The sequence below is a fragment of the Equus przewalskii genome, chromosome 2 (genome assembly GCF_037783145.1).
Source record: "Equus przewalskii isolate Varuska chromosome 2, EquPr2, whole genome shotgun sequence".
Taxonomy (NCBI): domain Eukaryota; kingdom Metazoa; phylum Chordata; class Mammalia; order Perissodactyla; family Equidae; genus Equus; species Equus przewalskii.
This window is the reverse complement of record NC_091832.1, coordinates 10,125,858-10,152,132: the sequence shown is the minus strand read 5'-3', so window position 1 is coordinate 10,152,132 and position 26,275 is coordinate 10,125,858. Positions and strand designations below refer to the sequence as shown.

Sequence of the window (26,275 nt, the reverse complement as noted above, 5' to 3'; positions counted from 1 at the left end):
ATGATTCTTAGGAGCTCCTTCAGTTCTACCATTTTATAATTCATACACTCAGAGTTTATTTAGGACAATCCATGCTAAGCCCTGCACAGGGCATGAAGGATACGGGAGTGACTAAGTTAGTTCCTCAAGGAGCAACCTGTCCAGTGCAGAAGCCAGAGAGGCAAAGATGCCCTGACAATACACCCCAGGACGGACCACGCTACAGGTGTGTGCAAACGCAGTTAGGAACCCAGCAGAGAGGAAGTAGCCCTATCTCAGGTGGAGAACAGGTGCAGTGAAACAGAGGTGCGACCTGTGGGCTGGGCTTGGAAAGATAAATAAGAGCTCACATCTGGAGTCAAAAAAGGAGAACATTCCAGGAAGAGGGAAAAGGACAGACAAAGACATGGAGGCATGAAGAGAGCTGACTTGTTCAGCTGAAGCATGGGGAGTGAAGTGGCCAATAACAGGCGGGGTGGAGAGGGTGCTCACAAGGGGCAGGGGTGTGCTAAGAGGCTGTAAATGAAATTTTAAATGGAGGCCAGGGCTTTGACTAGCAAGAAGAGGAATTAGCGCATTATCGTGATGGTAATGGGGAGCCATAGAAGGTTTTTGAGAGAGGGTGTAATCTGATTCATAGTTGAGCACTTATTATACACTATTTGGTATTGCTTGTTATCTTTGCTTGTGTACATGCTTTTCTCCTCCATAAATTTGGGCTTCTGATGGGCAGGGGCTATCTATGTTCCTCCAGCACTCAGTGCAGGGCCTGGCACATGGTGGGCTACAGTGTGTTGAGTAGCTGATGAGCACCCCCTTACCACACACATCATAACCCCACCATGGAGCCGGTCCTCCCAGCCTGTCACTGAACTTGAGCCTACCTCACAATCAGAGCCAGCCCACCCTCCACACTCAGGCTCTGTCTCCTCACAGAGCCTCGGCCGGCCCCTTCATTTTTCCTGTCTAATTTTTCTCCACACTGATGTGCACAGAGCTTTAGCCCTGTGACTGTGTCACCGTGGTCCAGATAAGCGTGGGGCCTCAGCTCCGGCCATCAATGCCATCTCCCTAGCCTCTGCTCTCAGGCCCCCTGCAGCCCTCCCTGGGGACCCTCTCTGAAGGGTGGCCTGGAACCCAGGGATGCGACAGGCTCTTGCCAGCACATGGGTAGCAACCGACATCTTATAATAATCCCAGAGATGAGAGAAAACAAAGATTAATTTTGAGTCAAAACATGTAATTTTCCTCTAAAACCAGAACCGCTCTTTCAGTTATGCTATTTGATGCTTGGGTGGGAAATAATACAAAAAAGGGAAGTATTCAAACCCCAAACCAGAGCCTCGTGGCCTGTTGGGAATTCATTTTCCAAGAGCTGCTGACCAACTGAGAGCCAAGCAGTATCATAGTTTGTGCAGGTGGAGAGGGGTTTATTTTGTTTTTCTTAACTTAAGAGTGGGTACGTTTACCTCAAGTCCTCAAGGCTGGGAACTCCGAAGAGTGAGCTCTCCAGCACTTGTCTGAAGAGAGCCCCAAAGCTCAGAGCAATGAGGCCCGTGAGGAGTGGCAGTCAGAGCCCTGAGAACCCCCTGCACCTTTAGACCCCATTTCGGGTCCCTGCCTCCCCCCATCTCGAAGAACTCTTCCCTGACTGGTGCTGAGAACCCCAGGCTGGGGACGTGGGGCCTGGGTGCTTGTCCTGCCTCTGACCAGCCTTGTTGGCTCCTGGGCCTCCACTTCCTCATCTGTGCCGTGAGGAGGGCCCTGGATGACGGCGGAAGGCTCCCGCGCGTCTGCACCATTTCATCAGTCTACGACAGTGCACCAGGCAAGAAAGAAGTGGTAAAGGATCAAGATAATTCTATTCAGGGTGACAGAGGACCTGAAAGAGACAATCCCCAAATTAACCTGAAACGAGATTCTAAGAATTCTTTTGAGTTTTATAAAGCTTTACATTTTTAAGAACTTTAACCAATCAAGAATGACTTCTAATAATGACCTGAGAGCACTTTCGTCCAGGGGTGAGCTCCTCAAAGGCAGGGTCATGCCGCGATAGCTCCTCCTTCCCCCAGGGGCCTGGCATAAAGTGCTGTTTTTCCTAAGTGAATGAACAAATGTATAGATGCCTGCTTGCTCAGCACAGTCTAGGCTGCTCTGTGGGAGCCCAGAGAGGAAACAGATGGGATCCCCCTGATGGAGCTGCCAATCCACCAGGATGAGGGGGCACAATGACCCCAGAGGGCTGGTGAACAATCTGAGACAGGACATGAGTCAGATACATTGTCTAAATGTAGGCTCTACGTGGAGTCTCAGAGACGTGGGATTCACAGCATGGTGGGACTAGGGGGAACATGGTGGGATGTGGGCCCTGAGAGACCATCCAGCCCAACCAGAGAAGTCCAGGGACTTGTCGGAGACACGATGAGCTGGTCGGATGAGCTGGACACGATGGCACAGCAACCCAGAAGCCAGAAACATTTATTGAGCACCTACTGGCTGCCAGGCACTGTACTGAGCTCGCCTCTAATCTTTAACCATTTTTAGAGGTTGTTGTTATGATCCCCACTTTAAAGGTAGGTAAAGAAGGTTTCAAGAGGCCAAGAAATTTGCCTAAGATCCCACAGCTAGCACGAGCCTGCGACAGACTTTGAACCCACACTGATGGTGGGAAAGGCTGCCCTCTAGAGGAGGAGCTGGGTTGGATCTCAGTCTAGCTTAGGAATCATAAAAGCCTAGGATCAAATCCTGCCTCTGCCAAAATCTTTTGACCTCAGGCAATTCTCTTCACTTTTCTGAGCCTCTTTTTCCTCATTTGAAACATGGGGAATATAATATCTATGAGGAATAGATAAGACTATGTACAAAAAGGACTTTGCTCAGAAAATGACAATGATTGACATTGCTTTTGTTAATAACAGGGTAGGGAGGAAGGGGCATCCGTGCAAAGGCCCTGAGGGAGAAAAACACACGGGCAAGGTCACCCTCAAGGTCACTGGGAAGACTGGTCTGGCAGGAGCAGTAAGTTGGACCTTGTCATGTCCTTCAAGGAGGCTGGACCACTAGGGGAGTAGGACATGAGGCTAAGAGGTAGGGCAGGGCCAGCACCTTCCAAATGCTATTGGATGTCACTGCCTGAATGCTTGCTGGGCTCGCCGCCAGCAGGCTTGGGAGCACCCAGTGCTTTGGGCTCTGGCCCAGCCCTCAGGAAGGGTCCTCATCTCCTGACCTCTCTCCTCATGGCCCAAGAAGTTGGCCCAACAGAGGACCTGAAGTGAAACTTCTCAGGGGTGTGTCCTCCTCATTCCTGATACTCCGAGTCTTGAGAGAGGGGGATGTCGTGTACTAAGGGGACATACGTATGCCTGGCACTGGGCAGGGGGCTTTCACAAACCTCTCATAATAATCTTCTAAGTGAGCTCCCCTGCCCCATTTTACAGATGAGGAAATAGAAGGATGAGAAACCTACACGCCTAGATGACAGAGGAATCCTAGAGGATGAGCTCTCAGATGCAGTGGCCTCTGGAAGCAGCCAGACTAACCTAGAACAATGATTGGAATCAGCTCCCGGGCAGCTCCCATCCCTATGGATCCCCATGTCAGACCCAGACACGTGGCCACCGCCTCGCTGTCTGACCTCATAATGATACTTTCTGCTCAGGAAATAGGCTGTTGAGCTCTGTTGCCCCACACGCTCTCTGTGGCAGGGCCGGGATTATTTTTCCTGTGCCACAGATGGGAAACTGAGGCCAGAGGGAGGCTAAGGGACGTTGTCCCTGAGGACAAAGCCAGTTAAGCAGGACTCAAGCCCCTGCGGCCCTGCTCGGCCACTTACCGCAGCCTCGGCATGGGAATTGCCACTTTCTCCACCATGGGGTTCAGCCGATAATAATCCAAAAACGTTCTCGCCACGTTCCGCCCCAGCTTCATATCTGCAAGCGTGTGCGTTAAGGAGCAACTTGGAAAAGAGACTGAGACAGAGTGAAAAGAGGACTGGTAATAAAAATGATCGCAGTAATGAAAACAGTGAAACAACTCACCACTCTAAGCTTTTTGTAGGTACTGTCTTTTCCGATTTTCACAAAATCTTACATGCTAGATACTATTATTTTCCTCATTTTACAGATGAGGAAACTGAGGTGCAGGGAAGTTAAATAATTTGCCCAAGGTCACAGAACTGGGAAAGAGAGGAGCCAGGATGTGGGTGTAGGAAGTCGTCCCCTAAAGCCTGTGTCACAGCTTTCAGAATATACCACATCCCTTTGGGAATCCCTGGGCTCCCGTGGTCTGGCTACAGGTGGTTCAGGGTGGAGGCAGATAAGCGAGACCCAAGGGAGAGAGATCCTTTGTTATATATAGACCAGGGCCTGCTTGACCCTCAGGGACCATCACCTACTTTGGTAACCTTGGGGACAATGGTAAAACCTTCTCACCCTAAACAGAGTCCCCATTCCACCTTGAAATTTACCAATAATGAATCCTTAGGGTAAGGATTCATGACCTGCTAAAGTACAAACTCCCCAGGGAAGGGGAATGGGACAATTCCATCTTGCCCATTAACACTTTAGTATGAATTAGTACAACAATCATCTGTTCAACAACACAGAGTACCTGCTCTGTATATCATATCTCACATCTCTGGGCCGTCACATGAGCTATTTCATTTACCTGAAGTGCTTCCTCCCTTTCCCCTGGCTCATTGTTCCCCATCACTTCTCCAATCAGGTGACATCTCTTTAGTAAAGCCTTCCATGATACTCCTCTCCCCAGGCCTATGATTGCTGCCCTCGCCCCATTCTCCCATGGCTTCTGAACTGAATTCCTTCAAAGCACTTATCTCTTATCTTGTATTCCTCAACTCTGAACAGCCAAACTGTCACCAACTCTTATCCATGGGACCTCCTATCTCTTGAGTTTGTCCACTTCTCTCCAGTCCCCTGCTGTCCTCCTGGAAAAGGCCAGCACCGTCTTTCCCCTGGATCACCATCAGCCGGCCTGATGGCCTCCCTGCCCCAGGAGCCCTGCCTCTGCTCCGTCTTCTACAGCATAGCCAGGCGGTTGCTCTAAAACGTAGATCTGACCACGTGCACATCTGACCACGTCACCCAAATGAGTAAAAACCCTCCAGGGGCGCCCAGTTGCCTTTAAAGTTCACATTTGGAACCTGACTCACAAGGTCCTTCACACTTGGTCCCTGATTATTTTCCCGGCTTTGTACTTGCTGCCTCCTGCCTTCTACCCGCTGGCCCTTCACACTCCAGGATGCTGACTGCTGCTTCCAGGGCTTTCCCACACCAGCCCATCTTCCTGGACCACTCTCCCTCCTTCCACCTGCCTTACAGTGCCGATGCCCCCTCAGCCTCCAGACAACTCGGTTTAGTTGTCACTTCGCTGAGTAAGTCTCGGCCACCACGCCATCCAGGGTTACGGAGCTGGACTAGTGTCTGTGGATCAGTCAAGTGAGGTCTTGCCACCTTCTTCAAGAAGTCCCCAGGCTGGGGTTGGACCTGGCTCAGGACATGAAAGCCAGCATTTGTGGGGCACCCTCCACGCACCCGGCACGTCACTGGTCACTGGTGCTCTGCTTCGTGGCGCATTCTAAACAACCCAGGAGGAAGGCAGGTTCCCCGCTTGTGCTCTGAGAGGTCAAGGAACTTGTCCAAGGCCACATAACTGGCAACGGCAGAGTCAGCCTGTCTGACTCCAGAACCGTGCTCTTCCCCAGCCAGGGCTGGTTCCCAGCTTGAAGGCACCTCTTCTGTACAGCGCTGAGTCATCCTAGGCCAGCCCCGGTGGGAGATGGAAAAACACCAGACGAGTTGTTTATGACCGTGAGACGCGCCACAGGCTCGCCGGGCTCAGGTCTGCCACCTGCCTTCTTCCTCCGGGCGTGACCGACCTTCTCTGTGCCCTTCCTTAAAGAGTTCACAAGCTAGCACCGGGCACGGCATGTCTGACAGCAAACCCTGGAGGCAGTCTTGCTGGATGCTGTAACCCATCCTGGCTCTGTGGGCTTGGGGAGCCCAAACCATAGTGTGTGCCCACAGTAAGAGCTGTGGGGCCGGAGGAAAGGAGAGGTCCCTGCTGCCTGGGAAGAAAAGTGGCAGCGGAAGTTTGGGGTCAGACGCATCTAGTCCAGTTGCCGCCTCCGCCACATGCTGTGTACGATGGACTCTATTTTCCAATGGTGTCAGCAACAATCTCTCTCATCTCACATGTTATTCTGTGACATGACCTTGACACTCCTTCCATTGAAAAGTGTGGCCTGTGTCCCCTCCCTTTGAATCTGGGTGGGCTTGTGACTCACTTGTAACCAAAAGAATGGCAGAAGCGGCAGCAGTGACACCGTGGGGCTTCTGAGGCGGGGTCAGACAGTGATGCAACTTGCACCTTGCTTGCTGGAATGTTCCACATGGAGTCCGGAACCTGCATGCAAGCAGCCTGACGACCCTGAGTCCCAGGCTGTGAGGAAGCCCAAACCAGCCCAGGAGGGGCTGCAGGGAGAAGCCCTGAGCTCCGTGACGAGACTACCAAAGAGATTCCTGGCAAGCCCATAGCTCCTCCAGTGCTCCATCCGCTCTGCCAGCTCCAGCCACTGTCTGACGCTGCAACCTCGAAGGCTGCCAGCTAGATGCACCCCGCTGAGCCTGTCCCAAATTTCTGCCCCCTGGGAAACACGAGAGAATAACCATTGTTTTAAACACTAAGTTTGGGGGAGATGTGTTATGCAGCAGAAAAGAACTAGAACACCCGTGGGGCTTTGCATAAGCCAGCCCATCTCCCTGAGCCTCAGTTTCCTCACCTGTAAAACGTAAATAATAACGCCTGCTTCATGAGGAAGTGCGTGACCCACATATGCTGCGGACTGAAGAAGTGAATGTGCGGGGGAGAGGGAGGCCTGAACCCGCCCTCCCCAGCCTGCAGCACGGGGCAGACTTGGAGCAACCCCAGGAGGTCTCCTTGCTGTCAGTCCTCTTGAGCTCTGAAGGCAAAGAAGTCAGGCTGTTCCACTTAAAGGCCCACTGTGCGGTGTTGATCATTTGAGACAAACTCCGTTTAAAAGACGAGGTTTTAAAGGGGGGGGGGGGGTTGGCGGGGACAACCCTCTCTCCCTCTCCCCCTCCGACCATATTCCATGTTCCTCAAACCCTGTGAGCCTCACTCCTGATTATTTACTGCAGTGGCCCTGCCTGAGTCGAGACATGGGACGCGGGTGAGAGGAGGGGAGAGATAGATTGAACATTTTCAATTAAAACAAGCTGTCTTTGAACAAAGATTTAAGATCCAGGCCAGGAGAAGGCAATAACTCTCTCGGCTGGAACCCTTTCCAACATATTGCAGAATTAGGAGAGGAAAAAAAGTTGGAGCGAAAGCTCCCGGCTCTTCACAGCCAACAGAAACCCCAGACTGGCCTGTAAGTTGGAACGACTCCTCCTCAGGCTCTTAGGCAGCTCGCTGGCCTGCTTCTCGCAGACGGCAGAAGCGAGGGCAAGTGGGGTCAGGACCCTGAATTGGCGAAGCAAGAGGGTTTGGCTGGGGTTTTCTGAAGCCAGCCTGACTCGGTGACTTCTGCCCAGGGCTGTTTTGAACGAGAGCGTGGCTGTCAGCAGCTCCAGGCTCCTACATCCTGAGACCGTCAATGGGCGATGAGCGTTTGGACATTCACTGCTCACTCATTCATTCATTCAAACATGCTGGGCTTCTCCTGTGTGTATACTGCCACGAAGAGAGACAGGGATTGGGGTTAGAGAAAGAAGAGTTAGACAAATACAGTTTACAGCGTAGAGGAGGAGACTAACATGTCCCAATTAACCACATTGCCAAGCAGGCCGGTGCACTGTCACCTTCACAGAAGCCACTATTATTTTTTTAGAGCTCACCCCATGCACCGTGCAGTGTGGTTACTATGGCCATCGGCACCACAACCCTGTGGGGTCAGAGCACTAGTCAATACAGATTTTACAGAAGAGGAAATTGGGAAAAGGAGAGTTTGCACAATTAACCCCGAGGCTCACAGCTTGGAAGTGACAGAGTGAGCATAGAGCCTGAACGCCTTTTTACACCGTGCCTGTGTCTTCTCCTCTCTTGAGTGCGGTCATAAATTCACACGCTAAGTTCTGTGGACGTGTAGAAGGAGATGGAATTCTGAAGGGAGGAACTGTGAAAGGCTCATGAGAGTGGGCATGTGACAAAGATTTGAAGGACAAAGATGACTCTGAAAAGGGGGAGGAAGAGAGACGAGCATCAGCAGAAGCACAGAGTGCAGCCAGCACGCGACCACGAGTCGGAAATGAGACAGAGAAGGGCCCCGGGGCCCTGGAAGCTGGAGCACAGAGCGAAAGTGGAGGCCGCAGTAGCTGCTGGAAACAGACCAGCGAAGGCTTCGAATGCCAATCTCAGGAATTTAGACCTGTATTCTGCAGGCAGTAAAAACCAGTGAAGATCTGTGGTCGGGTCTATCATTCACTCACTCCATGTGTATTTATTGATCATATACTATGTTCAGGCTGTCTGGAAAGCTCAGGTTGTACTGTGGTGAAAAACAAACAAACAAAACAAAGAAATAGCCAAGGCTAATGGTTCCTAAGTCTAGAAGCAGAGACTTAACAAAGTAATAGAAAAAATCCCAAAATAAGTACATAATTGTGCTCATAATGGTACTCTGAAGAAAATGCCTAGGGCCTGGACCTGAGGGCTGTGGGGTGCTGCTTTGGATGGGGGTGTGGGCAGGCCCCTCCGAGGGGCGAACGTGTGAACTGAGAGTGGAACGGCAGCATCTCTGAAAAAGGAAGGGCAGGTCCTTGGGTGGGACAGAGGGACTGAAGGAGGGCTGGCGTGGAGAGACAGGCAGGGCTGGGTCACAGGGAGCCTTATTCGGGGCCACCTGAGGACACTGGATTTTCTGAGTGAGTGGGAAGCTATGAGGAATTGCAAGCAGGAAAATGGGATGGTCTGATTTATATTTTTACAAGGTCCGTACTGTGCTAAAAACAGGACAGCAAGAGTGGAAGCAGGTGGACCAGCCAGGAGACCATTGCAGTGGTCCAGGAGAAAGATGAGGGGGCCTGGACTAGGACAGAAACAGCAGAGATGGGAAGACGTGTTTGGAGGGAAGAACTGGCAGGACCTGCTGACACGCTGGCCGTGGGGCCTGAGGAGGGAAGGAATGAAGGATGACTCCTGTGTATTTTGCTTTAGCAGCTGGGTGGATCGGGTGCTGTGAGCTGGAGTGCAGAGGACCGCGGGTGGGGTGCCTGGGGGAGGACAGGGTCAGGGGAGAGATCAGAAGTTCAGTCTGAGCTTGAGGTGACCATGAGACATTAAGCGTCCAGGTCCTGAATCAGAAACAGGAAAAAATCAGACAATGGAAATGGTTTGGCTCCTAATGTGGTCATTTTCCGCACGGATTAGTTTCCCATCTTGACTTTGCCAGAAGGTGAGCCCCGGCAGCTCTGTAAGGGCAGGGATTTTGTCTGTTTTTCTTCCACTGTGTCACCAGTGCCTAGATCAGTGCCTGGTGTACAGAGTAAGTTCTCAGTGAAAACGTGTTCACGCCACAAATCCTTGCCGGTGGTCTGGCCCTATGCTCCATTCCGCTCAGCTCTCCGCCTCCGGCTCCCTGATCTCAAAGAACGTCCCTTCTCAGGTGTCCCAAGCTCTTCAGATGAGTGGCAGTGACAGCAGAGCCCTCTGTTCTCCTGTCACAGGACCTCAGATCTGGCCTACTGAAGGAGAACACAGTGGGAATCAAGACACCAACCTGGTTTCAATCAGTAAGTTGCCACGTGACCTTGGCCCTTCTCCTTCTCTAGGCCTAACCTCTCTGGGGGTAAAGTGTATAGTCTCTCAAGTTCTTTCCAGTGTTAACATGGTATGTTCAAGCAAGGGCCTTGATACAGAGCCTTTTGAAAAATCCCATCCCCATTCTATCATTCAACAAATATTTATCGAGAACCTACTATGTGCCAAGTTATTTCAGGCACATGAGATACACAGTGAACAAAACCGACCAAGATCCCTTCCTGCATGGAGCTTACATCATTGCTATGGGAGAAAAACTATCAATTGAGTACATTCATAAATTATTGAGAATGCCAGAAAATGCTAAATGCTATGATGTAAAGAGACAGAGCAGAGTAAGGGGAGCGCTGGGGGGCAGGAGCAGATTGCAACCTTAGGCCGAGTGGTCAGAGGGCCTCACTGGAAAGGCGGGCCTTCAGTGGGCTTGGAGGAGGTGAAGGAGCGAAGGAGCTGGCCAGCACCAAGGGTGAGTTGATCCTCCTCATCTGAAACATGAGCCCTGACCAGACATTTCATAATTGGGCTCTTGCTAAGTCCAGCCCGATCCCACTACTGAGGAGAACAGTCAAGCTCAGGGACAAGTGCTCCCTGGTAGCAGTCAGGAGCACCTGCTTCTTGGTATATGGCAGTTTCCTGATTGAAAGTGCTCCCCACCTCCCAGAGCAGTCCCCGAGGGGATGCATCTCGCAAACATCCTCCTGCCTGGCCTGTGGCCTCCCTTCCCGGTCCTGCTTCTTCCCTCATGGTCCCTCATCTCTGGAGCCATTTCCCCACTGCCACTCCCTGCAGCTCTTCCAGAACCTCCAGTGAGCTCACCTGGCCTGGCCAGTCCCTCAGGTCCCCCGAGGTCTGGCCCCACCCATCAGATACCGTATTTCCCTTCCTTTCTTCCCACACTTGTGTGCTGTGGGCAGGTCTCATTTCTCTCTCCACTTTGCAGATTAGAAGCCAAAGGAACTTGTCCAATGGGGAACATCAAGTATTGGCACAAAGAGCATTAAAACCCATTAATTCGTTCATTCACTCACTCATTCATTCATTTACTCATATATCTATAAAGTGCCTTCTACTGCCAGACACTGTTGTAGGAGCTCGGATACAATAGAGAGAAAAACAGATACAATCTCTGCCCTCATGAAGGTCTTTCCTCGCCATCATCCTGCCTCCAAATAAGAAAATTTAACTCCTACCTGCTCCCTGTTTGGAAGCCCCCACCGAAAATTCTTTCTCTGCTCACATTCATACCCCTGTGGACAACAGATGATCATCATTAAAGGGGAAAGATTAATTCTGCAGAGGAGTAGACCAAGGCAAAGTGATTTCTCTTCGGTGAGGCTGACAGCACTGCTGCAAGATGAAGAGGCACCTGTCTAGGAGCCTCCAGGTAAAGCCGGAAGAATAACGAGACGGTGCAATCTCCTTTGTGTCTGCCTCACCCCCCTCCTCCCCCGGGGTTGGACAGGTGCATGGACTGAACGGATGAATCCGCCTCTGAAGTGCAGTGTGGAGGCTGCTGATGGAATCGCAGAGTCCCGTGCAATCTCAGACAGGTCCTGAGGCATCCTCGAGGTAAGGGAGTCTGTGAAGGAGAGAGACACGGAGACACAGCAGCAGGAAGAGACAAAGAGAGACGGGCAGACGCAGAGACCAAAAGCGAAAGAGATGCAAACAGACAGGAAGAGACAAAGAGAAACCGATCAGGACGGAGCAGAAAGAAGGAGACAACGATCATCAGAGGGGCTGGGAGACTCAAACCCCAAAACTAGAGAGAAACGGAGCGAGGGCAAAGAGACAGAAAAATAGCAAGTGAATGACAAAGGGAGAGAATCAAAGAGACAGAGAGACAAATGTAGACAACAAGGAGAGAGAGAGAGAGAGAGAAGGAGAGGAAGAGAGAAAGGCAGAAGGTGAGACAGAAAGAGAGGAAAGAAAAAAAAAGCAAAGAAACACAGGCAGAGGAGAGAGAGTAAATGAGATGCAACAAGATTTAAACAGAGACAGAAAAAGCTAGAGAAGCAGAGAAGGACAGGGGGAAGGAAGGGAGAGACAGACAGTGGCAAGAAGGGATGCCTCTTTGATATGTGTAGGTGCTTTCAGAAAGACTCCCTTTAAGGAGGAGGCTAGAGAGAGCGCAGGCGGAGAAATGGTGGGGAGGGTGTCCAAGCATTCAAGGATGACTTAGAGTTGGGAATAACTGTGAGGCTCCATATTCGTTCCTACTGCCACTGTAGCAAATTAGCACAAACTCGGTGGCTTAAAACAACAGGGATTTACTCTCCCATAGTTCTGGAGGCCAGAGTCTGGAATCAGTTCCACTGGGCCAAAATTGCAATGTTAACAGGGCTGCGCCCCCTCTGGAGCCTCTCTAGAGGAGAAACCGTTTCTGGCCTCTTCCAGGTTCTGGGGGCTGCTGGCACTCCTTGGCTTGTAACCACATCCCTCCAATCTCTGCCTCTGTGGTCACATGGCCTCCTCCTGCCCTGTATGTGTCAAATCTCCCTGGCCTTCCTCTTATACAGATACATGTGTTTGCATTAAGGGCCCATCCTGATAATCCGGGACAACCTCTCGCCTCAAGAGCCTTAACAATAACATCTGCAAAGACCTGGTCTCCACATAAGGTACCATTGATAGGTTCCAGGGATTAGGATCTGGAATGTTCTGGGATGATTATTCAGCGCACTGCATGCTCCCAGAGTCCATCTGCTTGGCCAAGAGCTGAGGATGGAGACGCTGGGGGAGTGTCAGCAGTGGATTCTGGCTTGGTGCTGGACACCTTGCTGGGCGCTCAACCCACACCCCCAGCTGACCCTCAGCATCACTGGGAGATACCTGAATCCTCCCATATGAGCAGCAAGTAGGCTTACCAGGATATGGAGCCAGATATGCTTAACTCCAGGGTCCTTTTTCTCTGCTTTATTTGCTGCCCCTCAAGGGCAGGAAATACCTGGACTGGACCATGTGCTGCTTATTTTCCCTCTTAAACAAAGTGTAAACCTGCCCCCTCCTCTTCTCTCACTACGATTCCTTTCGTTCAGACCCTTATCTCTCACCTGAACTATTGCTTCCACCTCCTAATTGGTCTTCTTGCCTTCAGTTTCTCCCCATTTTCACGGAGAGTGACACTCTCACAATTGCTAATTATAAGTCACTGCCTGACTTACAACCCTACACTGATTCCCTGTCATCTACAGGGTAAGATGGAGACTTAAATCCCCCATTCATGGCCTCCCATAAGCTAGTCTAAGCCTTGGCCTCTGACCCTGTATCCCACTGTACATCTATTTAAAATGTGGGGTTTAGAGTCTGAAAAGCACAGGTTTTAATCTTGGCTCCAACACGTTTAGCTGTGTTTTACTTACCTTCTCTGAGCCTCAGTGTTCTCATCTCTGAAACGGATAGTGCTGTCTACTTCACAGGATTATTGTGTTGATGAGAAATCATATATCCAAAGCACCCAGCACAATACTGGCAGGCAGCAGCTCTTTTTATTATCGTTATTATTTATGAACCTGTCATTTCCAACAAAGCATATGCTCTTCAAGGACAAGGGTATGTCATGTTCAAACTTGTTTCCAGAGCCATTAGCACATGTTAGGCCTATTAACAGAGGCAGGGAGAAAACAAATAAACCAAAAAACAAGAAAAGGGAGGGAGGGAGAAAAAGAGGGACAGAGAGACAGAGGGAGGGAGAGAAGAAGAAATTATTTTTTAAATTCTGTGTTTTCTGGCTGTCCAGGGATAAGACCTTGCAGGTCCCTTCTATGCTGTGTGCCTCAGTTTCCTCTCCTGTAAAAGTGTCTGGAGGTTGAGCTAGATGATGGCTAGTTCTAACTCTCACTCTCTCTGCTCTGCCCTATGAGCAGTGTCTCCCTGAAGCGGGGATATCCTTTCCAGCCAGGCAGGCGAGGGCCAGCCTTCTCAGCCGTGAGAGTTCTACCTACGGCTCTGATGGGCCGTTTGGAAGAGAAATCAGGAAGAGGCTGCCTGGACCAGAACAGATGGAGATCTGACCTCGGGGACAACGTGCCTGATTCTGGATGGGATGACCTTGGGGGATTTTTGCACGTTCAGATCATATTAGCGGTTTGTTGTCATTCATTCATTACTTGGTACTCATTCATTCATTCAACAGACACTTATCAAGCACCTCCTATGTGTTGGGCCATGTAATAGGTATATAGAGTATGTACACACTGGGGATGTAGAGTAAAGAAATCAGGGATGGTCCTGTCCTCAAGCTGCTTATAGTCCAGGTACTATTGATATTTTGAGCTGGATGCTTCTATGCTGTAGGGAGTTGTCCTGTACATTGCAGGATATTTAGCAGCATCCCTGGCCTTTCCCACTAGGTGTCAGCAGAACTCCCCACCCCGTGTGACAACCAAAAATGTCTTCAGACATTGTTAAACATTCCCTGGAGGGGAATTCACCCTTGAGTGAGAACCAGTGTTCTAGAGGATGCACAGAATCTGGTGAAGGGGCAGCAGGTGAAACGGGCGAGGCGGGCGTGGCCAGGAGCTTGAGAGGTGGGCCAGAGCTTGACTGGGAGGGGCCTTCAGCTTTCCCACCAGGAAAAAGTAATCCCTGAATGGATCCTTGGAGACAGAGACGGGGCAAGAAACCTGCTCTCACAGGCCTCATTAACCTCGTAGGATGGCTGTCTAACCCCCTCTCCCCAGCACCGCGGCAGGAAGAGTGGCCTCTCTTCTCCAGCACACCGCGGCCACAGGGATGCCTCTGGCTTCCCTGCTTGCCCTGGACTGCTGGTATTTATACCGCATCTGTCTATCTCAGACCCACTTCTCACTCGAGAGGAAGGTAATCTCTCCCCCAAGCTCCCACACCATGGCTCACTTTGTGGCTCCCTCACTTCCCCTCCTCTTCCACTCCAGGCATCAGCAATTTCCCAGCAGGGCCTTCCTTTCCCCGCTGATGGTTGACCATGGCTCTGGAAATCGGCTCTCAAAATCCGCTGTGCCTGCCCAGCTGGGCCCTGCTCAGCTGTTGGTGGGACTCAGATGTGGCTCGGCCACAGAGGAGGCTCTGCTTATCCGAGAGATGCTCAGAGATACTTTCAGAAGCTTCAACTGATGCACAGTAAAAACAAGACAAAGACCAAAGTAAATATTTGTGCAGCAGCATCTCAGAGCAGGCTGGGAGGGGAGAGAGACGAGAGACGTAGTCAGCGGAGCAGCTCTGGTCGATCCTGGCGTCTGGCCTCTGCTCCGTGTCTGGGTGGCTGTGAGGCTTGTGTGGCGCAAGTCTCCTGCAGGTGTCAGTTTTCCAATCTGTAAAGCTGGGAGAGGGGTGTCTTGCTGATATGGTGAAACCTTTCAGCTCTGATGCTCTCTAAGCCTCTAGGTCAGGTTCCTGCCTGGGGCCATTAGGACGTTTCTGAACCCTCTGATATTAAAGACAAAATTTTATGTGCATATGTGAATTTTTCTGGGGAGAATATTCATACTTTTCCATAATTTTCAAAGAAATCTGCAGCCTCCACAATGTTAAGAATCTCTTCTCTAGATATGTGGATGGAGATACTTGAGTTTGTCATCACCTTCCAGGTAATATTCCTTCTTCTCATTTCCTGACTCATTTCCTTTTTATATCTTGACTTTCCTGGGATTAATGAGAATCTGGCGTTGCTGGGGAATGAAATCAAGCTAGACTTGGAATGGAAAGAACAATATGGAGAATCTATTCCAAGCGCATCTGCCTTAACTTAGAGACCCTCTAAGAGCCTGGTGACCCCAGCCCACTGAAGGGGTCAAAAGAACAGCTCAGCCAAGATGGTCCCGAGGAGGTGACTGCAGAGCTCAGCTGGGGTCTGGGCCGTTCTGTGTCTGGGGATCAGTCTTCTGGCTGGAAGGAAAGCAAAGTAATAATGGAAACTAGCTCAGAATTGAAGAGGCCCACTCAGGGTTTTGCTGAGGGGCAGGACATGGGGTCCCTGATCTTTAAAAGAGGGCCGCTCCCCTGTTCCTTGTGTCTTCACTCCTGCTTAGGCCAAGTCAGCAGCTCTTACAGGAATTAATGGGACGAGCAACATCCTGAGTCAAGAGACCCATATTTGGGTGGCAGCTTTCACCGAATTGCTCTACGACCTGGGGCAGGTCACCGACCCCCTCCTGGGCTCCAATTTCCCCATTTGTGTGGTGAGGAGGAACTGGGCTTACGTCACAGTGTCACCAAGGGATGGCCATTACTATAGTGAAATTCCAGTTGTCTAAGCTCACTCAGCTAGCAAATGGAGGTTAAGACTTCAACTCAGGTCTGTCCCACTCCATGGCCTATGGGTTTTTTTTTAGTATGCTATAATTCTTTATTATTTTAACTTTCTTAAAATAAGCTCTGGGTCAGTTGCTGTGGATTCAGAGATGAGAAATCAGTGCTTGCCCTTGAGCAGGCCTTAGAGGAGCCATGTAAATACAAATTGCAGTCCAGGGCAATGACTCCTGTGGCAGAGGGAAGTGAGTGAAGTGGGGCACAGAGTGTAAGATTTAACATTGGGGGAATCCTGGAAGACTTCTTAGAGGAGGCAACACCTGAGCTGAACTGGGGGAGAGGGATTTTTTTTTGAGGTGAGTCTTCATTAAACAATTTTGTCAACAAACAATTGAGAGTCTACTATATACCAGGTCCTCTTCTAGATGCTGAGATACGACTGTGCATAAAACAACAAAGTCTCCACTCTCATGGAGTTCACATCACAGCAGGGAAGATAGTCAATAAACAAACAAACTCCTGTAGAATAAGGCTGAAATCTTGGAGACTGGAAGGAAACGTAGGTGTTGGCCAGTTAGACAGGGGAACACGGCAGGGAAAGTCACCCTGAGCAAAGGCAGAGGCATGTGCAAGTGTGCTGAGGTGTGGCAGTCCTTTCAAAGATTCTAGGACGTTTGGCGTGGCTGGAATATCTCTACAAGTTGAAGGAGGAAGCAAGAGAAATATACAAAGACAGGTCGTGAGTCCTTTGTGTGGTGTAATGAGCATGAACTTTAGGCTGCAGGTAACGAGGACCCATGGCAGGGTTTTCAGGGAGGGAGAGAGAATGTCAGATATGGCTTTAGGCTGATCACTCCTGTGGCCCTGGTGGAGGATGCTTTGGCAGGGACCAGGACTGGAGACAGAGAGGACAGTTCTGCTTCAGGGAGGATGGTGAGGGCCTGAGCTAGGACTTTAGCAGCGGAGTAAGGCGGAATAGTTAGCATTAGAAATATTTGTCAGGTAAAAGTAATGTGACTTGAGGGTTGAATGTGGAGTGCTGGCAGAGGTGGCTGGACTAGGGATGGCAACAAGGATAGCATACCAGGTTCCTGTCTTGGGGACGTGGGTGGTGGTGTCACCATTGATCCTGGATATGAAGTGCACATGTGGCTGCAAGAAGCCAGGGGGCTCTGTGCTCCCTAGAGGGCCTCCGTGGCACTCTTCTTAGTCGTAGTGTTGCCTCATTTTATTCTGTTGCACAGTTGTATCAAGCAACTCCCATGACCCCTACAATGAAACTCCATTGCAGGGGCCGGCCCCGTGGCCAAGTGGTTAAGTTCACACACCCCGCTTCGGCGGCCCAGGGTTTCGCCGGTTCACATCCTGGGTGCAGACATGTCTCTGCTCGTCAGGCCATGCTGAGGCAGCGTCCCACATGCCACAACCAGAAGGACCTACAGCTAGAATATACAACTATGTACTGGGGGGCTTTGGGGAGAAGAAGAAGAAGAAGAAGAAGAAGATTGGCAACAGATGTTAGCTCAGGTACCAATCTTCAAAAAAAAAAGAAACTCCATTGTGATATCTAATTATTGTAATTTCCCTGCATCTAATGCTCTTTTGGGGACATCCCGGTTTCATGTCAGACAAAACTATAAGTGATCCCACTCACAGGATGGGTAAGAAGCTGGGCTTAAACTCCCCGTGAGACTGACAATCTTCACGATAGAATATATTCTCTCTGGGACTTTTCTTTATTTCCATTCTCACTCTCTGATGGGCCAGCTGGCCTGTCTGTCTGCCTGGCTGCCTCTCTCCCTGTGACAGACATTAATCAGGATCTGCTCAGTGTCAGTATATAAAACATGCCTGTGCCACGTCTCACTCAGTCCTGCTCTATTTTAGTAACAACAAGACAACAAGTCATATTATGTCCCATGCTCTCATTTATCCCTTGGGCAACAGGATTTCTTAAACCAGTTGTGTGCCATTTCATGCTCCTCTGTGGCAGAGCCTCTGCCTGAAAGGCCATCCCACATCCTCTGCCTCATTGCCGCTAAGTAACGCCTACCAGTTCTTCGGGCCTCACCACCTCCTCCAGAAAGCCTTCCCTGGCCTCGTGGCCAAGTCAGTGCTCACCATCATATGCGCTCCTGGCACTCCCTGGCACCCTTGCATAGTCCTCTCATGTTGGCAACTTCCCATGTGTATGTGTGGTTTTTGATAAACATCTGTCTCTTCTACTAGGTGAACAAGGTGCATGATCACAAAAACCACATCGCTTTGTTCATAATTTCCCCTTGCCCAGCCGAGTGCATGACGCATTAAAAGTTCAATTAATATTTTGCTGTTAATGGTAGGAATTTGGAGGGAAATTTGGCCCCACCTTCTTCCTGGGCCAGGGTTATCTCAGGACTTCACTGGGAGGAGAAATAGAGGTCACTTTCTAGTGATGGATGGAGAATGCGGTTGGGAGAAGAGAAATGCTGAGATGCGGGAGTCGGTGCGAGGAAGGCTGCAAGCAAACGTCACCGACTCCGGAAGACAAAGGGGCCTCGTTCTCCCTCCATCACGTCTAGGAAGGAGGAGAAGTCCAGAACCAGGGTCCCTGGAAGAGGGACTGTCTGATGAAGGGAGAAGGAGACCCTGACTACCACCATCTGATAGGCATTTCCAAGGAGTCCACGAAAGGCCAAAGATGTGGCTCTGGCCTGGATGCAGAGATGAAAAGTTTTGTGGAGGAAACGATGACCCTCTAGTCCCAGGCAGGTGATCCTGGGGTAAAGGGGTCAGGTTCCTGTGAGAACTAGTTATAGCTAGAGGGTGAAGCCAGTCGACCTACTGGGCCTCCAGAGACATCAGTCCTCTTGAACCATAGACTCTCAGAGCAATCCCCCACGTATGCAGAGCAGGGAACCTTGGACCTCTGCCTGGAGGGGACAAAAAGGAGCGAGGCCTGGGAGCCAGCAGGCCTGAGCTGGCTCCCACCAGACCAGCACTGAACCCATTGCACCCATCGGTTCCACTGCCCTTTGCCTCTCTCTCCCCATTAGACTGAGAGTCCCAGAGGGCAGAGCCTGCATCTTCCCCATCCTTGTTCCCCACAGCCTAGTACAACTCCACCAAAAAATATTTGTGGGGAAAAAAAGTAAACGAATTGAGGGTTCACCCTCAACACTCAATTTCCTTGTCTCTAAAGTGGGAATGACAATAGCTACTAACTAGAGAATTGTGAAGATTGAATGACATAACGAATGTGAAAGTGCTGAGGATGGAGCCCAATGTAAAATAGATGCTCAAAAATAGATAGTGTGTCCTCTCTTTTGCCTTTAACCACACCTCCTGACTTCAAGCACTCCCTGCACTTTACTGACCTTCATATTTTCTAGGCTGAACTTGACAGTGCACCAGTGGTTAGAGGATCATAAAATATCTGAGCAGGACAGTACCGATAGTGGGCATCTGTGTTGTTTTCTTTTCCTGATCTTAATCTATTCCCTTTTCACACCACCTCATTTTTCCATATTGAATCCCCAATCCCAATCCCTGTGGCTCAGGAGGAGCTGACTCCATCCAGAGTCTGGGTGGGGACAGCCAACCCTCTCCTGACCAATCAGAGCACTGAGTTCCTCCTGCCACAGTGATTAGTAGGGGACGACAAAAGGCCTGATGCAACTTAATTCTGGGACTTGTGAGAAAGGGAATACCCTTAATGCTGAGAGGATGCCATGTCCACCAGGAGCTGCTGGCAGCCATTTTGCTTCCATGGAGGGAGAGAGCCTGTCAGAAAATGGAGCCAACACTCAGGAAGCAGCTTGACACCCAGTCCTGCTGACACAGTTTGAGTCTCTTGACCCAGGCATGCCTAAAACCAGTATTCCTTTGGCCTTTAACAGCTTGTAAGTTAATTAATTCCCTTTTTACTGAAGTCAGTTTGAGTCGGGTTTTCTGTCACTTGCAAACAGAGGCATTTTGACTAATACAAGACTTTGCATCAAAACTCCTGATTTTACAGATGAGGAAGAGATTTGCAAAATCTCATGGACAGTTTCCATACACAACCAATTTTCCAGAGAAATATATTGCCTCACTTCCTTTTATCTTCCCTGCTGACCAGAACAGGGGCAGGCTGTCCTGCCTGGATGGGGTCATAGGATATTGACTTTGGTCACAGAATGCTTAATCTTTCTCCAACTGAGAGAATTTCTTAATTCACATCCTCAGGAACCGGTTTGTTTCGCGTTACCATGTTTTTATCCCCGAAGCGGAACTGCTGATGACTGTCCTTTCCCTTCCACACAGTGGAATCAGCAGCAATTAATTCTAATCACAAGGAGACAGCAAGAGTGAACAGAGCATTAACTGGACGGAAGTAATCAGAACCTCCCTTAGCCCACAGTTGGTACCTGTATGCAGGCAAACGTGAGCAGGCACATGCACTCCCATGGGCATACACACACACACACACACACAATCAACCAGAGCACAAGGAGAGGGTTTAGAATGAGCATGCTGTCTGGTCAGCATGGGGTACTATAAAAAAAATCAAGGACTTTGGAGTCACAAAGATTCCACCACTAAACAGTTGCTTAAACTTGGCCTCCTCATTTGTAAAATGAGGATGCGCAGATCTACTTCAAAGTGGTTTAGAAGATTAAATAATCTTGTGCGGAAAGCACGTTTCACTGGGATGTAGCAGGAGCTCGGTAAGTGCTCGTTCTATTTCCTTCCGCATCAAACACCTTTTATAGCCAGTAGAGAATAAAGGCCTAACGTGATCGGAAATTTTATATCCTAACCAACTTGGTAGTCTCCTCCAGACTCTTCTCTTAATCCTATACCACTGTTCTCCTCCCTCTACCCCCAACGCATGCACACACACACACACACACACACACTCATACACACGTGCACACACACACACACACACACACTCCCTCCTGCTTCTTTCTTTTCTGGGATTGTAAATTCTGGGAGGCAGCTTGGTATCCCCACTGGCCTTGCAGGACTTGGCACACAGTGGACACTGAGTGGACGTTTGTCGAGTGACTATTGACAGAGCCTGTGCCTTTGCTCATGTTCTCTCTCTACCTCCGTTTCAGTCCTGGTCATCCTTCAAGGCTTAGCCTAGACTTCACCACCCCCTTCACACAATTTTTGGAGCTTGTTCCTGGGAGCACTCTCTTCTCTGAACTCCATTCCTCTTTCACGATGCCTGTGGCTTTCTACGTGGTGACAGAAGATATATGGCATCATTTCTTCTCTATCTCCTCAAGTTCCTTTACTCACTCATTCAATCAACTCCTTGAGCCAGTGTACGGTGGGCACCATGGATATGAGAGGCACCGACTGGCTCTGTCTTGAGGCTCTCAGGTTCAGGTAGGTTCTTGAGCACAACAATGGTGTCTGACGCATCTTTCTGTACCCCAGGCCTTGGGCCACGATAGGTGATCCTTAAATATTTGATAATGGCAATGGGTTGTCTAGGAGAGGACATCTGGCCTGGGACATCGGGGGGGTCTTGTGAGGTTACACAAGGCCAGCGAGCTCCTTGAGGTTGGGTATGGATGGTTCTGGACTTTCTGAGGGAAAAGATTTAGTACTACGGACGGAGATCTAGGGGTATTTCACCCTGCCCCTAGATCATGTCACACAGGATGCACTCAAATCCAAACAGCCTGAATCACTGAGACTTAGTCTCCAGGGATATATGGTCTAGTATTATACCTGCAGGAGCTCTGGCCTGGGGTCAGGCTCACCTTTGCCACTGGTTTCACAGTGATGTTAAATAAGTCATTTCCCTTCTCAGTATCAGTTTAGCCACCTCGGTTTTATTCAGCCAACAATTATGAACACCTACTGTGTTCCTGACACCATGCTTAGTCCTGAAGACACAGAGATAAGTCAGATATGATCAGCTCCTTTCAAGGGCTCATAGTCTAGTAGGCATTATGTAAAAGCACATCAGAGAGAGCTGTTGTAACATCTCTACATTGTGTGGTTCTTTGTTTTTAAAACCTTAAGAAGGCTCCTTATTACCTTCAGGACAAATTTCCAATCTCCTTTACCAGGAACAAAGGCCTTTTGTGATCTGGCCTCCGCCTGCCTGTCCAGCCTCTCCCCCGTACTGACCACCTGCCCTGGCCAGACTCGAGAGCTAGTCATTCCCAATGCTCCATTAGCGTTCATGTCTTTGCCCATGTGATGTCTTCTAAAATTCTTTACCTGCTAAATTTCTGATGATCCTTCAATACAAAGTGAAAGTGCCAAAATGGAGGTATGCACAGAAGGAGCATCACATTTGTAAAGTGGGAGTAGTTCTGAATATTACGGTTTTAAGAAAGCTTTCTGTCTTCGTTTCTTTCCTTCTCTCTATCTTTCCTTCCTTCCTTCTATCCTTCCCTCCTTCCTTTCTTCTCTCTCTCTCTTTCCTTCTTTCCTTCTCCTAGTAAAGGGGCAGACTAGATCAGATGAGCCCTACCAACACTTTTAAGATACAGTGCTCCCTCGTTAATGTTTGCGCAGGGTCTTTGGAACTCATGATCGATGCGTCGGAGCTGGGCTTGTCCTCGTGGTGTTTGAACATGTCCCGAGAGCCAGTTTACCAGACTGCAGGCTCTGGGCTTGGTTCCTGAAGAAAGTTCCTCCCAACGGTGAGTGAGATATTCCGTCTCCTTCACTACACCCAACCTTCCCTTTCCTAGATTCCTGTTCCTGCCCTCGATTATAGTTTTCTCCCTTAAAAAGCGATCACTTAGGCCTCTTATTTCAGAGCAGTGAGATGCTCTTCCACAGCCCCAGTCCTTCAGGCTCCGGCAGAAGGCCTTCCTCTCTTTCCCGTTCTTGCCTGTCCTCTCAGTGACGCTCAACCATCCATGCAGATCCAGCTCGGAATCTGCCCTCTTTAAGAAGTCTTCCCGGATTCCTCAAGACTGAATTAGTTGCTTAGTTGCTCTGTTCTCTCTGTTCCCACAGAATTCTGTACCCGTCTTTTCCTTAGCTGTAATCACATTGTTTTAATCCAAGCCAGATTAAGAGGCAGGGTAGCCAGGCAGGGTACCAGGTACCATTTGAGATGGGATGATAAAGCAGTGATGAAATACGGCAAGGTAGAGAAAATTATATTTATCAGAACTGTTCACTAACATGTGGTTGGAAGGAGATTTGAGACCCAGAGAGGTGAAGTAACTTTTGCTCAAACCATCAGGGTAGAAAGTGGTAGAACTGGGCCTTGACTCCAACTTCAAAATCAATGCTCTTGTTGGTTATTCACTCAGTCTTATGTGTTTAATTCTAACTGTGTGCCAGGCGCTGTGCTGGGCACTGGGATGCAAAACTTCGAACACAGCTGCCCGTGGATCACAGCAGGCAACAGCAGATCAGAGCCACGTCCCTCATGTTGGTCTCAGATCTCCAGATTTGAGACGACTCCATCCCACTGTGTGATTTCACCACTGGGAAACTCCACAGCCAGCTTCCCAGCCTCTCCCTCTCCCCAGGAACAGGCGAGACACTTCCTCAGAACAACCCCTTCCCCTGCCCCGAAATCATTGGCTGTGCCCACTCTGGAAAGAGAGCCAAGGCTGCTGCCAAGTTCATTAATAATTTTGGCTTTCAAGGAAGGAGTTGGATTGCTTTGCTCTTCAAATATCAAAACATCCAATTAACACAGCTAATTAGCATCACTAGCAGCAGTCAAAAGAATGGCAATTTAGATGCAGGATTTCAAAGGTTTCCTAGTTGTAGGCCAAGGCAACCCATCTCTTGCTAATGACAAGAGTTCCTCCTTAGGCAATTCTATAGCAGCCATCAATTAGCCTAGCCACCAGGCAGAGACTGACCTCATCTCTGAGTCGTTTGTCTAATCAGAACTGGAGGTAGAGAGAAAGAGACAGAATGGGAGGAGAGAGAGAGGAAATTAGAAAAAGAGGAAAACAGACAGGAAGAGAAACAGAGAGAAACAACACGCAATGACATAGAAATTCTCAGAGACAGAAAGAGACAGACACAGAGTGAAAGAGAGAGAGACAAAAGAAAAGGTGATTTACAGATAGACAGTAATCATATTGGCACAGAGAGAAAAGAAGAAAGTTCTTAAACACAGAAAAGATATGACAAAAAAACTTCAAACCACGAATATCTTTCGGAAAGTAGCTGATCTTTGGGAAGCCTAGTGTTAAGATGTATAAAATTTGGCAAAATTTGTCTGCAATGGTGAGATCCAAGAGAGGAGAGACTCAGAGGCCCAAACCAGAGCTTTGCTATTCCCTTCTCACACTGAATGTTGGCCCTCCCACGAGGCTTGATTTCTCTTTAGAAGGTCAGGTATGAGATCAACATTCCCCCATTTGTGTACTTTCTCCTGTAAACCCAATGGACTCGACAGCCAGGCCTATGATCAACCAGGGGTACTGTTGTCTCTTTCAAGGAAGGAAACCAGTTGATCTCGTACTGAGTCTACCTCAGAAATGACTTCCACGTCTTTCCTCCTCTTCCTCGCACTGCCTCTGCCCTGGTGCAGGCCTCATGGCCACGTCTCTAGATCAGTGAAACAGCCTCTGGTCTCTCCTCGCTGCTGTCCAATTTATTCTTATCACTGCTGCCAGAGAGACGTTTCTAAGATGCCAATATGACTATGTCCCTCTCTAACTTAAATCCCTTTTGAATGGGTCCCATACTTTCTCTGAGTCAAGTCCAAGCCCATTAAACGTGGCATTCAAGGCCTCCCTCTAGGCTCTGCCTCCTGCCTCAGCTTTCTCCTGATCCACCTCTCCCACTCCCCACTCTGTACTCACACTCCAACCACACTAGATGACATGGGGGCCCCCGGATGCTCCATTCTGTCTCTACCTCTGGGCTCCTCCTCATTTCGTCTGGCCCCTGCAATACCTAACCGACCCCGCTCTTGTTCTGTGCCTTTCTGTGTGTGTGCTTATGTTTGCACACTTCCCTTGACTATTAACATGTTATTTTACCACCTCATCTCTAATCCATCAGGTACACAAGGGTCACAAACTCAAATGCCTTCAGAGGGTTAGTTCGTAACGTAAATATGCGCAATGACAAGTATGAAACAGCAGGGGAAGCAGTAGCAAATTAGACAGTAAAGGCCATGCGCCAAAGCCCTCAAACTCAGAATTCAACCAACCAACAAACCACCTCACCAACCAGCAAACATTTTTCTGGCCAAATTCACCACCTGCAGGAAGGAGTCAGCCATTGGTCACCAGTTGGTGACGCTCCATCTGCAACCTAGACTAGGAGCTTAGCTTGTCCCACAAGGCCCTCCATGTTCAGACTCCACTTCCATCTCTTGCCATCTCCTTGCATCTGGTTCCCCCGTGTAGGGGTGTTTTCACAGCCTCTGCTGTCTCCTCCCCTTCGGGCCCTGCAGGAGTGTTAACTGCGTGTAAATTGCTGCAAAGAACACTAACATTTACAGTGACTGGGCCAATCCTATCAATATGCCTGGCCCAGGCAAGATGTTATTAATCAGCATTTTAATGAAGCCTAATTACAGCAGATGATGCCTCCCACCAGGTAAGGCAATGGATACAGATGGGAGCAAACCAGGAAATCGCTGCCCTCTCCTGGAACTTGTTCTATTGTAGCACAGGAGGGTTAACTCTGGAAGGACTAGATGGCTGCGGTGACAAGAGTCCAGCAGAAGGCCCTGCTCAGAGTAAGAAATGACCCCTCTCCCCTGTGCCAGCATAAACACAGTGATTGGAGGTGGGCTTTTCACTGGAGATGGGTTCCGGAAAGTGATACCATCTCTTCTGAGCTCTCCCCCAGCTGGAGATTCTGTCTTTCCGGATTCTGTCTTTCCAGATATGACTCCATTTCCAGCATCTACCCCTAATCAGGCCTTGCTAAGGTATTATAGTCTTCAAAAGATGGTCTTTGGTTGCTCAACTTTTTGTTTTTTCTCTCTGCCTCTCCATTAGTCAATTAGTCTTCTCTTTTTACAACACTCAAGCATCCATGGCCCTTCCAACCCCACCCTGGATGTAGTTTAGTGGTTAAGAGTGCAGGCTGTGGAATCAGACAGTGCTGAGTCAGGTCTCTGACCCCCACATCCACCAGCTGTGTGCCCTTGGGAAAGTTACTTTATCTCTCTGATCTTCAGTGTCCTCATCAGTCAAATGAGAACAATAATGCTTCTCTTCTTCACATGGTTATTTTGAGATTAAATGAGGGACAATACCTAGGGCAGTGCCTGGCATTTAACCGAGTCCCTTCCTTAATTCTGCATCTTTACTGGGAAGTCAGTAGGTAGGAGAAATTC

At 49.5% G+C, this 26,275-nt stretch overlaps 1 protein-coding gene across 5 annotated transcripts in view; it reads right to left on the bottom strand.

Moving 5' to 3' along the window:
- AGBL4 (AGBL carboxypeptidase 4) overlaps positions 1 to 26,275 on the bottom strand; it is a 1,226,144-nt gene that overhangs the window by 13,939 nt on the left and 1,185,930 nt on the right. For all 5 annotated transcript variants that reach the window (XM_070609700.1, XM_070609702.1, XM_070609701.1 and 2 more), the window contains one exon: positions 3,812 to 3,908. In XM_070609700.1, coding sequence (XP_070465801.1) covers positions 3,812 to 3,908 — 97 coding nt within the window. The remainder of the gene's footprint in view (positions 1 to 3,811; positions 3,909 to 26,275) is intronic.